This window comes from Tamandua tetradactyla, chromosome 3 (assembly GCF_023851605.1).
Source record: "Tamandua tetradactyla isolate mTamTet1 chromosome 3, mTamTet1.pri, whole genome shotgun sequence".
NCBI lineage: Eukaryota > Metazoa > Chordata > Mammalia > Pilosa > Myrmecophagidae > Tamandua > Tamandua tetradactyla.
Window position 1 is genome coordinate 165,048,823 of NC_135329.1, and position 15,400 is coordinate 165,064,222.

Genomic DNA, 15,400 nt, shown 5'->3' on the forward strand with positions numbered 1-15,400 from the left:
CTGGAGGATTTGCAGCTTCTGGTTGGGGAGAGAGGATAGTTTAAAGAAGAAAACGAGTTCATGGTTTTCTGGTGGCTCTCTCTGTAGGTGGACTTTGCCTAGAAGGATGTGCAGGGAGGGAGGTTCATTTGTGTCAGCAGGTTGGCAAACGAGGCTCGAGTACCTTGGCAGAAACTATAGCCATGTCAGTGACTCCTGATCTGAATAATAGGGAGGGGCAGTTATGACATTTTGTGAGGTAGGTGGGGGCCGTTTAGAGCTATTACTGTTTCATTTTTCCAGTGGTGCCAAGAACCCATCTGGAATAATTTTGTTCATTTAACTTGACCTCTTTTACTCTCTTCCTCAGCAGGAAACTATGGCCAAAACGGAGGTGAAAACGTCACTTTTGGACAACATGATTGGAGTTGGCGATATGGTTCTTTTAGAGCCTCTCAGTGAGGAGACGTTCATCGACAACCTCAAGAAGCGTTTTGACCATAGTGAAATATATGTGAGTATTCACTGAAGGCCATCCATGGAGTTCAGATGTTACATTTTGTGGCAGAGAGCTGGCTCTTCCTCAGAATCTTTGCTTTTTTTTCTGTCTGTTCTTTAGATTCCAGAGGCATCTGTTTATACCTTCAGAAAGAGTTTTAAGGGTTTGCTTGATTTGGGACATGGGTATCGATGAGAGTCAAGTGAGTCTGCTTTCCATATGGTGTTTCGGTAGAGGGAAGACTGTATGCAGAGAATTGTCCTGGATAGTGGGGATGTTCTAAATCAAGTAGAATACTTTTGTTTCTGCCTATGAAGGAATTTTGAAATCTAGAGGACAGCTTCTTGGATGCCTTCATAAGATAAGCAAAGTCTTATTATTGAGAAGCTGCCACTGATACAATGAAGGCAGTAAACTTGCATTTATAGTTAGTAGGGACAGGAGCACATTACCCGATAAGAGTATGTGTTTGGTCCCTGGAGATTTGGGAATAGTCATTTCCTGCTGTCCTAGTTTGCCTGAGCCACTGTCATAAATACCACACAATAGATTGGCTTAAACAGCATAATTTTATTGGCTCATGGTTTTGAGGCTGGAAGAAACCTCAAACCTAGATGTTGACAAGGCTTGCTTCCTCCCTGAAGATGTGTGTTCTGGTGCCGGGTTGCCAGCAGTCCTCGGTGTCCTTGGCTTTCCTGTCACATGGCGATGCCCTTTGCCTTTTCTTCCAGCTTCCTCCTGACTTCCTGCCTCTCTCCGTGGCCTTCTCTGACTCTGGCTTCCGGATTCAGGCCCACTCTGCTTTCATTGGGCCGTCCTTTGCCTTAAAATAACATCTGCAAGAGGCCCTACTTAAACAGGTTTATACCCACAGGAATTAAGATTAAGACCATTTCTTTGTTGAGGTTCATAATCCAATCTACTGTACCTGCTATATGAAAGTAGGATGTTCACAAAAATGAAAACAGAAAATGTGTGTATTAGTAAGGGGAAATGTTAGGCAACGCTCTGCTATTTATGTCACATGTGGCTTTCCTTTCCAGAGAGCCAGTCATGTTTCAAGGATAACTTTGGGTAATTTCTTTATGAAATAATTGACATCATCTGGGAGTTGAACTTTCTTCCAACTTGATTTGTATTGTTGGAGGTGAGAGAAAGTTGATGGAAACATGAGATGTGTGAATACTGCTTTTGAAATATTAATTTTTTTTTGAAAAATATTTTTACTGTAAACAATAAACAAACATACAAACATTTTTGACATACAGACTTCTGGAATATTAATTTGATAACTGGCTACTAAACTAAGGTATCCTTACAGTTCAAAGATACAGTTATTGTAAATGCTGATTCAAATGGAAAAGTTATAAAAACCCTATCGCAGAGCAGGGAAGTGGTATTGTGTGGTTTGGCAATGAAGCCTGGTATCACCTTCCCTCAGAGTATAGTGGTTCGACTTTCAGGGTGGGAAAGCCTGATGGTTCTGCAGCTTTAATTGAAAGCATGGTCTGATATCAAATACAACGCAGACTTTAAACATTGACCACTGAGATGGAGATAAGAGAAATAATTGTATCGTTACTAATGTTGCTGATCATTTTTCTTTTTGGCTCTAAGAAGCGCAATTTACTTTTAGATGAATTGAAAAGAGGATGGAGGAGGTAGAACATTACATGCATTCAAATACCTGATTTGTTGTGGCCGCTAAAAATAAAACAATCCCCTTTTCACAAAATGCCAAGCTTTAGCATTCATAAGTCTTAGCAGACAAAATGTCTGGGCATTTATTCTTATATAATTTTATTTTCTAAAGTATTTTAAGAATGCTCTGTCTGCTATAAAACAAAAGCAGAAAATTGCAGTTTGTTTCCAGATAGTTATATCAATTAAGGTTTTCCATGATGTTGTAGAGATACCGTTTCCATGAATGTGTATCTTCATTTCATAATTTTAAAAAATGCATCATATTGGATCATATTTTAAGCAAAATAAGTAGGTTAGCAGAGCCATGTATATAGTATGAGCCTTTTTTTTTTTAAATGGGAGGGAGGATTTTATAAATGTGTACATATATTTGTTTGTATTTTGTTAACTTGGAGTTCCATAGTGGGATGGGATGTGAGGACAGAGGAAAGTTACTTTTTAGGCCTCTTATTCTATGACTCATTAAGACAAGCATGTATTGCTTTTATAATTAAAATAAATTATAAAAGAAAGATAAATCTATCCTGTAAGATAGATTTGATTACCATAGCTCCAACCCCATATGTTGTGTAAGGACCACCCTTGGGAAACGTGTTTCTGGCTTTTAATTCTGATAATATTCCTGCTTTGTTTTTGTTTTTGTTCTTGGGTTGCTGCAGAATTATTTAGCCTGGTGCAGGAATTAACATGACACACAACATTTCACTCTTGTACTTCACTTTGCTTTTTAATTCTTTCTCAGAAAATGAATGCCCTGCAGGGTATAGGTTGTTCATTTGTTTGTTTGTTTCTAGTTCCTTTTGTGTTTTTATAGCTTTGCCTTATACTGTTAAAGTGGGTGATCACCTAGGATGATCTGTCAAGCCAGCCTATTGGGCACCATATTGAATTTGTATGTTCAGAAGCCATGGCTGATAAGGGGGCTGTGAATGGATGGACCCTTGGCCCAGGCCTTTGAACTCTGGGTATACCCACAGCCTCAGCAGCTTTTGGAAACCAGCTCTGGATCTGCTGACCCTGTTCTTCCATCCGGCCATTTATCTACCCCCGAATATCTAGAAGCAAGAAACAGTGCCTGCCTGTGACACTCTCATGAGGGCTTTCTGTGCCTCTGGGTGTGAGTTATCAACTCTCTGGAGCATTCGCAACTCTTTGTGAGCCTAGCGAGTCCCTTGTGATCTTGTCATATGGAAACCATAGCTCTGGGTAGGATGAGGCTTTTTGGAGCTAATAAGGAGCGTCACTTTGCTTGTTGCAAGTAATAGGCGCTCACCCCAACCTGGCTTGAACAAGAAAAGAAGGTTTAGTCACTTGAATACCTAAAAGTCCAGAAGGAGTTTAGCTTTCAGAGCTGGTTCGATTTCATGGCTCACTGATGTCACCAAGGACTTTGTTTCTTTCTGTATGTCTGCTCTGCCTTCCATGGATATTGTCTTCATTCTGAGGCTTTAGATGATCTCCAGTCTGAGGCTTTAGAGTGGCAAAGCAGCTGCAGCATTCCAGGCTTTACATTCATACACCGTGTAGAAGGAGAAAGAATGCTTCTCTTCTAACACTCCAAGTAGAAATCCTAAGATACATCCTGGCTAGGCTACTGAGTCATATGCCCACCTCAAACCAAAGACTGTGGCCAGGAGATTGGAATGAGTTAGTGGTTTTAAAAAAAATGATGTCCCCTTCTAGCGTTGGGCTCGGCTCAACTTTTTTCTAAGTAGATGGGCTGTGTGGGAGAAGGGTGGATATCCAACCCTGTATGTCTGTATGTTAGGAAGGGGAAAAGGGGAGTGGATACTGAAGAGCTCACCAACTGTAAACTCCTCACAGGTTTGATGGGGAATTGTGTAATGAGTGGTTGATCATTGTTCACACCACACAGAAGGATGTGCCCATAGGGACCTTATACCACCTGAGTCTGGGCTCCAAGAGCACACGATGGCATGCTTCTTAAACTTTTCTCCTGGAGAACTCCTAATGGCAGAGAAGAGTAAACAGGGATTCTGGGGACAGAAGTCAATTCACTTTAGGGGAACTTTAAGGAAAGCCTAAGTTCTAAAATAATTCAAAGTTTTATTCTATTTTGTAATGAATATATATATATTTTAATCTAACTTGCTCCTGCCCCCTCCTTCTTTGAGTAAAACATGCTCCAGGAATAGCTGCTCCTCACTTTGAGGAAGGTTCACACACTTGTTTAAAAAGCACCGAGTTAGTTCATAGGCAGAATGCAATGGTGTCTAAAACTAGAACAGATTCAGACGTTGAAACTTGCTGTCTTTGCAGTAAGGGCCTTGGGCTATTGAGTTAGGGAGGGTGAGGATCAGGTGAGATGACATAGAGAGAAAAAGTTGTGCTGATGGGGTACCATGCAGGGTCCCAGAGAGTGTTCTGCTTCTACTCTTCCCTCTTGGCAGGGTGCAGTTGAAGCCGGGACCAGCTGCAGGACATGCTGTTTCTCAATGGCCATTAGTGGGGTCAGTGACTGGGCAGTGCTAGCTTGACATTCCCAAGAGCTGCTTTTCTCTGTGCTTTCTGTCCTTTGTCAGACCTTTTAGCCTCCCCCCCCCCCCCCACAACCAGCCGGACAGAATGGTGGCAGAATTTCACGTGGACTTGGTTGTGATATAGATGGCAGAGCTGAGACCCAGCCAGACGTAATTCTGTTTTTAGGGTGACTGGTCAGGACTGTGGTTCTGTTCAGGAACTGAGAGCTACAATTTATGTACTAGCAAGACCCAGGGAAAATCTGGAAACTAAAGAACCAAGGTATCTGTTCTCTGACAATTGGATATTTTTGGTGCTGACAAGTAAATTTAGTTTGTTTTCTGTCTGAATTGTCCGTCTGTGGACCATGCAGATATAGAGGTCCCAACTAGTCCAGTTTTAGGATCTTAAGTTAAACTAATTATAGTCATAAGAGTTACTGCTTCAAAAAAAAGTACAGATTATCTTGATTTTTGAGAAGTTAGTACAAGAATTAGGATCCCCATAAGGTTGCGATCTCATTCTGTTATGAAAGAGGCTCAAGTGTGAGATTTATTTTATTTAAAATATTGCAGAGTAAATAAAAATAATTCTCCATAATGTTTATATATTTATTTGAAGTTCAAAAGCACTTTTCATTTATACACATGAAATCCCTAGCTCATGGGTATTATAACATATGTTCCTGGGAATTTGGCATGAGTGGCATAGAAGTTTTCTCTTACTGCGTGACAGCTTCCCACAAACTTCCAGCCTAAATCTCACTGCATCTGTGGGTCAGGAGGCAGGGTGTGGCTTAACCGGTGTCAGGGTCTCAGCAGACCCCGCCCTGGTGGTGGCCAGGACTGTGGTGTCCTCTAAGGCTCCGTCCTTTTCCCGGCTCACGTGGTTGTTGGCAGAGAGCGAGGGCTAGAGTTCAGACCTCCATTTGAATGCTCTTCCTGTGAGCCAGCTGTTCTCCAAGTTAAAAAAAATTTTCCTCTAAAAAGATCGTTATGTTTTAAAAATTACAAAACTCATACATAACTTTTGAAAAGAGAATTCAAATTAGACAAGCCTATTTATCATAAAATAGTGGTTTTCTTCATTCATTACCTCTTTACTCCTGTTCCCCAGAAGTATCAGTGGTTAAGGGCCTGGTGTGTAATCTGACAGATTATGTTAGTTTGATGAAAAATGAATTTTCTTGTCCTGGAGTTGGAACCAGGAGGAAGTTCTTCCTCCTCGGAATGGGTGGGCCTTAACCAATGAACAGGTTTGAGTGAAACAAGGACATCTTGAATGCTACGTCCAATCCCACCTAGACCAAGTAGGGAAGGGAGAGGGATCCTTGACCTGTTAAGAATAAAATTCCTAGATTTGATTATGCGCGAGGGGTTTGTTGTGAGCCGTACTGGGCCCTTTGGAGCTCATTGCAAAGGTACAGTGTTAAGGTAAACATAGAGGACAAGTTGTGTGTGGTTTTAAGAGTAAGACTTTGGTGTTTAGAATGGAGACATGGCATTTGAAGGCTAGATAAAGCTGGTGAAAAATAGCAAATCATGAGGCTTCAGAGAAATGTTGTGTCTAATTTCTGAGCACAGTTTGTCTTTTGGAAAGCTTTACAATACTTTTCAAAACAGTCATTTTGGTAATAACTTGCCAGTTTCAACACTTGCAAGCTCTCTTGAAACCTCTGGCGACTGGAAAATTCTTTCCTTATAAAACTTTCCAAGTTCACACGCATTTATATGTTTGTTTACTAAGCTGAGAGAATGATTTCATCATCTGGGCACTGTATTATTTAGAGCACTTGAAATTTTTGTAAGATGTTTATACCGCGTGAATTAAAATATTCTGGTTGCAGCTATACCTGAAGTTGGTATTGGGGGAAATAAAACCCAATGTCAGGGCTTCAGTAGTGTCATTATTTGGAGGCAGTGTGGTGGGGACTAAGCTCAGTCCTGGCTCTGACACTTTACTAGCTGTGTAACCTTGGCAAGTCCCTTAACTTCTTAGAGCTTCTATTTTCTTATTGCTAAAATGATAGCAACCAACATTTGTTGTGTTCCAGGGGCTGTTCTGAGCACTTTATTTGTTTACTTAATTCTTGTTAGAGTTCATCGCGCTGTAGATTTTTAAATGATCTTGCCTTTTAAACAGGAAGAAACTGAGGCTCAGACAGGCCAAGTAACTTGTCTGGGGTCACACAGCTAGTAGGTGCTGGAGCCAGGATTCTCACCTAGGCCGTCTGGTTCTCGAGTCCATATTCTTAATAATGGTCCTGCTGACTTTACACAGCTGCCGTGAGGACTAAATGATCCAGCTAATACGAAAGTCTTTCCGGTTATACAGTGCTGTTCAAAATAATTGGGTATGGTCATGAAGAGCCATGTAGGTTTGGAACAAAGCAATCTCAAAACGACTCGGACAAATGTTGAAATGCAGATTGGCGTTCCTGCCACGAGTTGATTAGCACCCTCGGCGCAGTGATGTGGAACAAGCGTGCTCAGTTCTAAAGTCACAGGTGATCATTTACGCAGTGCGCACGAGTCAGAGGGATGTGACAGCAACCATGGGGATGATTCCTCCTACTGCCCCCTCCCCGAAGGTGGGAGAAGGTTGTTTTCAGCCATGTTCACTGATTGGCAGGCGATTGACAGCGGCACATGGTCCTTCAGCTTTATAAGCACAAGGCAGAGGAGGTAGGGGAAGCAATTCAGCCTAAGGGACACGTGGCCAATTCAGCCCATCCCTCTATAAGTCATCCATGTCTGTGTCACATCTGCAGTACAGGTGAGTTCTAATGATAATCCTCAAGAGAGGTTGTTTTATTCATCAAGCTGTGTCAGAAGGGACAGCAGGTGCGATGCGATGTGACCTGTTGGGAAGGGCAGGGGCTTTTAGACACACAGACCTGAGTTTGAATCTTGGCTGCTCACAAGCAGTGTGACCGCGGTGAGTAGTTGAGGGTCAGTTGACGACGTGCTGTGGTGGGGGTTGAGGGCCTCTCAGTCTGTGGCTGTCACGTAGGAAGAGCAGAGAACGTGGTAGGTCCTGTGACTGTCTGGAAAACTTAGAAACCCACAATGGCTTTTCTTCAAAGTTTCCAGCACTGAGGTCGCCTTGTAATTAGAATCTTTCTCTTTCTTTCCTTTTCCCCGCCTTCCCCTTTCCCTCCCATTCTCCCTGCCTCCCTCCTTGGCTGTCATTGTACAAATTCTATTTTTTCTGTACTACTGCTTTCAATTAACCACATAATGTTATTTTTAAGATTTACAGCAAGTCGTATACCAATAACCTAGCACCTTTCTGTCCCTTAGTTAAGAGAGTTTTATTTGGTCTGAAGAGTGGTACATATTTGGAAAATCCTCATGGCATTGCAGTTGATCTCAATGAAGAAATGATAGTATTGTATTATCCTGCTCTAAAAGTACAGGCTGCCCTAGGGGATATTTTTAGCCAGTGTTTCATCCTGGCATGGGCCTCGTATATAGTTCTTTAATTCGTAGTCCGAAATGAGTGGCAGACAAGAATAAAAGATTATAACATGATGGTAGTTTAGACATGTCTTGGACCAGTGACCCTGCCTGACAGGCTTGCGGCCAGCACGATCCCTGCCTACGTGTTGGCCCCTGGTCTAAGACTAGTGATTTTAGACTTTAAGGCGCAGCATAGATAGAAGGATGCACTGGGCTAGACTGAAATGAGAAATACAGAAAAAAAAAAAAGTTAGTGGAAGCAGAGGCTGGCTGTTACAATGCTGAGAGATGCTGTCATGGGGCACTGCAAGTACAAACTCTGAGTAAGAGCCTTCGAAGTCGTAGGGCAGCCAGGAGTGGAAGATGAGGAAGCAGGTAGGAGAAGACCCAGAAGCAGCAGGAACGCAGGCAGGGGATGAGGCACTGGAGAGGAAAGCTTTACACAGGCGTGTTACCTCTGTCCAAAGCGCTGCCTTGGGCCCTTGGGCGCTGTCAGGCCCCAGCTTTTCCTGAAGCTCCGTGATTGGTCTCTCAGCGGTTCCTGGGTGTGTTTATTGTTATTATTACAGGGAAGGTTTCATTACTTGATGTAACTTGAGAGCGTTTCTGTGCCGGCTGAGGAGCCTGACCAGATCCCGAGTCTCTGTCCTGGTGTCACCGAGAACGCAGGAGTCGCTTGCAGAGCCGCAGGATGGTCCCTGACCCCTGCTGCAGGCTAACTGGGAGAACTTTCTTAGGCAAGTTATTTAAATCTTTCTGTGCCTTCAGTTTTTTCCTTTGTAAAAATAGGGATAGTAATCGTACTTACTTTATAGATTTGTTAGGAGGATATAATGAGTTGGTTAGTGTAGCACAACAGAAAATTCTATAACTGGTAGCTATTATTAGAGTATCAGTATTCGTAATATTTATATATATATTGCACATGTACCCCAAATGTGATTGTTACACTGGGATGTGAGGTATACAGACGGCATTACATTTATTTAGATACCAGACAAAAACCTACGTCTGTTATTGATCTTACCCTTGTAATTTTCACTGAGTCAGTGTTTTGACTCCCGCCCCACCCCCGAGATTAGTGTTTTGATTTTTAAATGCTGCCAGAATGCAATATGCCAGAAATGGAATGGCTTTTATGAAAGGAATTTATTACATTACAAGTTTATAGTTATAAGGCCAGAAAAATGTTCAAACTAAGGCATCCAGGAAAGGCCTGTGTCTGTCACATGGGACGCTGGTCCTTGTTTCTGGTTCCATTGCTTCCAGCTGCTGATGCCAGTTTTCTCTTTAAACATCTGTGAGCCTTCACTTAGCTTCTCTGGGACACAACCTGGGTTCTGGCTTGTTTAGCATCTCATGGAAAGGCACATGGCGATGTCTGCTGGGCTCTGCCTGTGTCTGGGCATCTGCTCGGAACTCCCAAGTATCTCCAGAATTCCGTCCGCCCACCCCGCAGAGGTCTCTATTAATCTAATTAAGACCCACCTTATGGGTGGCCACATCTCCATCTAGTCAAAAGGTCACACTCACAACCTGGCATGTCACATCTCCATGGAAACAATCCAATCAAAGTTTTCCACCCTAAACCATAGGTTTGGCCCCACAAGATTGGATCAAGATAAAAACATGGCTTTTCTGGGGTACATAATAGTTTCAAACTGGCACAATCTGTTTTGCACAATTTGGAACTGTGTCTAAATAACAATGAAAGAGGTGAATTAAGACAAAGGCCCTCTTCAAGGGAGTTTGAGAAATCCTTTAGATGTCTATTTAAAAGACTGCACATAATGTCTTTATGTCTTGGGATCAAATTCCCAAGATCTTGGATCCAAGTGAGGATGGATTCCTTGTCATATAGTAAACACGTACTGTCATTTCTGAAGATTTCCACCAGCTTGTCTTAAATGGTATTTTTTTCAGTATCCTTTTTTTTTTTCTCAATTTTTTTGAGTTATATTCACATACCATACAATTCATCCAAAGTATACAATCAGTGGCCCACAGTATCACCGTGTAATTGTGCATTCCTCACCACAATCAATAGACTTATAATATTAATTGCTTTGAGACATTCCTCACAGGTTCATCTAAGCACTCTTTGATTCCCTGTATACAAAGACCTTTCATAAGAGTCATCAAGATTTGGGCTTCCTTTTTAGTCTAAGCTGTATTAGAGAGGCTAGAGGGAAGTGCAGGAAACTGTAGAGCTGTGTTCCAGTAGCCATGTTTCTTGAAGATGATCATATAATGATATAACTTTCGCAGTGTGACTGTGTGATTGTGAAAACCTTGTGTCTGATGCTCCTTTTATCTACGGTATGGACAGATGAGTAAAACATATGGATTAAAAATAAATAAATAATAGGGGGAACAAATGTTAAAAAAATAATAATAGATGGCTACATGGGGGAAAATGTACCTATTACAAGTTGTGGACTATGGTTAACAGTAGCATTTTAATATTCTTTCAGTAACAGTTAACAAATTTGTACACCCATACTATCGGTAATGGGTGGGGGGAGTAAGGAGTATGGGAGGACTTGGGTCTTATTTTTATTTTTATTTTTATTTTATTTATTTATTTTTTACATGGGCAGGCACCAGGAATCGAACCTGGGTCCTCTGGCATGGCAGGCAAGCATTCTTGCCTGCTGAGCCACTGTGGCCCGCCCTGGGTCTTATTTTTTATTTTTATTTCTTTCCTGGAGTAATGAAAATGTTCCAGAATTGATCATGGGGATGTATGCACAATTATGTGATGATACTGTGAGACAGTGATTGTATACTTCAGATGGTCTGTGTAGTGTGTGAGTATAGCTCAATACAACTGTATTAAAAAAGGCAAGAATGCATTATTTAATCTCCAAATAAAAAAATTGGGGCTTTATGGGACTCATGAGATACTAATATTTTATGTAGATGTAGGCTTTGAAGGCATGATTTGGCTATTTACAGTGGCTGATAGATTCCAATAGGACCAAACTGTGAGTTTATATAATCATAAGAGCTAATATTTATAAAATGCTTGCTGTGCATCTGTTGCTTTGCTTAATGCTTTGCACACTATCTCATATAATACTCAGAATTAAATGAGGGAGGAACTAGCATAAGTTCCCCATGTACAGATGAGGAAGCTGGAAGCTTGAAGAAGTTGGCTAATGTGCCTACCTTTACATAATTGGTAAGGGACACAACCGAATTCAAACCCAGCCCATCTTGACTTAAGGGTTTGAGCATTTCCCTAAGACTAAATGTCACATCATGTTCTAATGCTTCAAAAATATTTGAAATATTGTATAAACAATGCTACCTTCTTAACTTTGTTCTAAGTATTAAGATCTCTGAAATCATGGGCTCGATGTGCAAATCATACTTTTTCAAAAATATGCTTTGAATGAAACACTTATTTTAGTAAAATTAAAAAAAAAAAGGGAGATTCACTTATCACCTAAAATAATCTCCTATGCCACTTTTTGGTGATCATTGCTTTATGCAAATCACACCCATCTTTTTTAGGATCTGCTTAAATAATCTTTCCCTGGAGCTTTCTGAGACCTCTGCAGTTCACAGTGACCTTTCCTTCATCTAAACCCAAAGTACTTATTTGGACAGTAAGATTAGAAGATTAGTGACTTATTTAACAAAGTATCACTTAAATACAATTTCATGTTTTTCAGTGTCTAACGTAGTTGACTCTTAAATTTAATGTTTCACCGTATAAAAGCCTTGCCTCCTAAGCTATATTACAAGTTCCTTGTGGGACACGAACTACGAGAATACCTTCTATTTTCCACTATACCTAACACAGCATTTGGCATAAAGAAGGCCCTCCATAAATGTGTTGTTGCTTGTTAAATGGCTGTAGCCTAAACTTAGTCTGGCTACTCGGTGCCATTGCACAATCATGGAAATATATTTTTTTTACTTGAGTATTAATCATCCTGGATTTCAGCTGTTATTCCTTTAGAGGTGAAAGTAGCATGACTTGTGGACTTGGATTTAGAGAACTTTTATACATTTAAAAGTATTTCTTAGATGTCATTATAGGCTAAATAATTAATGTTAAGTAAGGTATTTCAATAAATGTTGCCTGTGCATTGCCACTTTTCTGGTTCACTTGTGAACTTAAAGGGTGAGTATGATAAAACGTCTTGGATTTCTTCATGATGTAGGTGCGATTTGGGGTGCTGGGAAAAACAATTAAAAAATGTTCTCAGTTGAGATGAAAATTTCCCCCATACTTAGAAGACCTTTTCCTTTCCCCCCTTTTTTGTTTATTCCTGGGGCATAAGGGTTTTAGCATTTCTGAAATGGTCAAATGGAGGCTTCTTTCGAATGGAGTAGCTCTTTATTGCGCAAAGATTGAAGACCTGGTTGTAAAGGCATCATACAAGAGGAATGTCCTGTGATTACGCATTCGTCCTGGCCACTTTTTGCCAAAGCTTCTCAGGTCTGACAGACAGCATGGGTTGTATGCTCTAATGAAAAGACAGTAGATTTTTGGCTCTTTGTCTTAATTCTACTTTTGCTGGATAGTATGGTCAATATCCCTTAATTTCTTTGTGCTGCATTGTTGTGAACATTAAGACAGAAACTTCATACTTCTCTTATGGGGATTTAAGAATAGTTTAGCTAAGAAGGCACTCAAGTGTACATATGTGCCAGCTTTTTAACAGGTTGAGGAACTCCAGAGACATGAAAACAAATAACTAAAATTCATTCTGCAGAATATAAGGAAGAAGCTGGTAAGTAGGCAGAAGGGACGTCTACTTAGAGCCCTGGCATCACAAATATATTTTAGAAGAATTTGATATTTCAAAGAAAGCCTCGAAGTAGTCATTATGGTGAAAACAGGTGATTGTAGGATTTCCTTATTTACATTTTATGGTTTAGTTATAATTTTATTTTAAATTTTATATGGAGAGTTGAATCGTTCTCAGACCTGCTAAAGATCTTAATTTTGCCCTGGGAAGAATTATGATATAAAAGATGTGAGACTGTTCCAACTTTCTGTGTATATAGAATGATGTTTTATTTATCTGGCATTGTAGATCCATTTAATTGAGATTCACAAATAAGTAAAGCTTGTGCTTCAATATTTAATTTGAAAGAAGTTTTTTATTTATTTATTTTTGTTGTTGTTAGATACCTTTTAAAAATGTATTACACACTCCTCAAAATTAAACACTTTTGTGCATCAAAGAACTTCATCAAGAAAGTAGAAAGACAGCCTTCACAATGGGAGACAATATTTGGAAATGATATATCAGATAAAGGTCTAGTATCCAGAATTTATAAAGAGATTGTTCATCTCAACAACAAAAAGACAGCCAACCCAATTACAAAATGGGAAAAAGACTTGAACAGACACCTCTCAGAAGAGGAAATACGAATAGCCAAGAGGCACATGAAGAGATGCTCAATGTCCCTGGCCATTAGAGAAATGCAAATCAAAACCACAATGAGATATCATCTCACACCCACCAGAATGGCCATTATCAACAAAACAGAAAATGACAAGTGCTGGAGAGGATGCAGAGAAAGAGGCACACTTATCCACTGTTGGTGGGAATGTCAAAGGGTGCAACCACTGTGGAAGGCAGTTTGGCGGTTCCTCAAAAAGCTGAATATAGAATTGCCATACGACCCAGCAATACCATTGCTAGGTATCTACTCAAAGGACTTAAGGGCAAAGACACAAACGGACATTTGCACACCAATGTTTATAGCAGCATTATTTACAATTGCAAAGAGATGGAAACAGTCAAAATCTCCATCAACAGAAGAGTGGCTAAACAAACTGTGGTATATACATACGATGGAATATTATGCAGCTTTAAGACAAGATAAACTTATGAACCATGTAATAACATGGATGGACCTAGAGAATATTATGCTGAGTGAATCCAGCCAAAAACTAAAGGACAAATACTGTATGGTCCCACTGATGTGAACGGACATTCGAGAATAAACTTGAAATATGTCATTGGTAACAGAGTTCAGCAGGAGTTAGAAACAGGGTAAGACAATGGGTAATTGAAGCTGAAGGGATACAGACTGTGCAACAGGACTAGATACAAAAACTCAAAAATGGACAGCACAATAATACCTAATTGTAAAGTAATCATGTTAAAACACTGAATGAAGCTGCATCTGAGCTATAGGTTTTTGTTTTGTTTTGTTTTGTTTTGTTTTGATTTTACTATTATTACTTTTATTTTTTTCTCTATATTAACATTCTATATCTTTTTCGGTTATGTTGCTAGTTCTTCTAAACCAATGCAAATGTACTAAGAAATGATGATCATGCATCTATGTGATGATGTTAAGAATTAATGATTGCATGTGTAGAATGGTATGATCTCTAAATGTTGGGTTAATTTCTTTTTTTCCGTTAATTAAAAAAAAAAAAAAAAAGAGAAGGGATAATTGGAGATGAAGGGATACAGACTGTACAACGGGACTGGATATAAAAACTCAGAAATGGACAGCACAATACTACCCAATTGTAATGCAATTATGTTAAAACACTGAATGAAGCTGCATGTGAGGTATAGGTTTTTTGTTTTTGTTTTTTTTTGTTTTTTTTTTCTTTCTATTATTGTTTTAATTCTTATTCTGTTGTCTTTTTATTTCTTTTTCTAAATCGATGCAAATGTACTAAGAAATGATGAATATGCAACTATGTGATGTTATTAAGAATTACTGATTGTACATGTAGATTGGAATGATTTCTAATTGTTTTGTTAATTCTTTTTTTAATTAATAAAAAAAAATGTATTACACATGTACTTATTAAAAACAGAATACTCTCATTTTGGCCATTGATTATTATGCTATGTTGTAATAAAGTACTATAATTAAGCCCTTGGGGCCTGCTGAGCCATGGGGCTGTTGCATATTACCCTAAATGGCTCCATATTTTTACATTTTTGAATTATTTTGATAATTTCTTACTTTTCTCTCTTACTTTTCCAATATTGCTCATTGTGCCTTCCCTTAGGGTACTTCATAACCTGTTGGATCCTGAAACTGTATGTAAATTTTTATGTTTATGTGTGTGTTTTTCAGGAGCATTCATTGGCATCTCAAAGGGACCAAGAACTAAGAAAACTAAAACGACTGCTCTGTAGCAGAATTTTTTAAACTGCAAGTTTCATCTCATTAATGGGTTATGAAGTCTATTTAGTTGATTAGTACTAGCAGTTTTTAAAAAAGTTGTATTGTGTAGAATTGAACGCCAGATATCACTGTATTGCATATAGTAAGCGCG

General features: G+C 39.6%; 1 protein-coding gene across 7 annotated transcripts in view; it reads left to right on the forward strand.

Annotated features, from left to right (window-relative positions):
• Positions 1 to 15,400, forward strand: part of MYO1B (myosin IB) — a 204,468-nt gene that overhangs the window by 37,400 nt on the left and 151,668 nt on the right. For 5 of the 7 annotated variants that reach the window (XM_077154500.1, XM_077154499.1, XM_077154504.1 and 2 more), the window contains exon 2: positions 350 to 493. In XM_077154500.1, coding sequence (XP_077010615.1) covers positions 359 to 493 — 135 coding nt within the window. In that variant the 5' untranslated portion in view covers positions 350 to 358. The remainder of the gene's footprint in view (positions 1 to 349; positions 494 to 15,400) is intronic. The other 2 variants (XM_077154501.1, XM_077154502.1) reach the window with 1 other exon arrangement.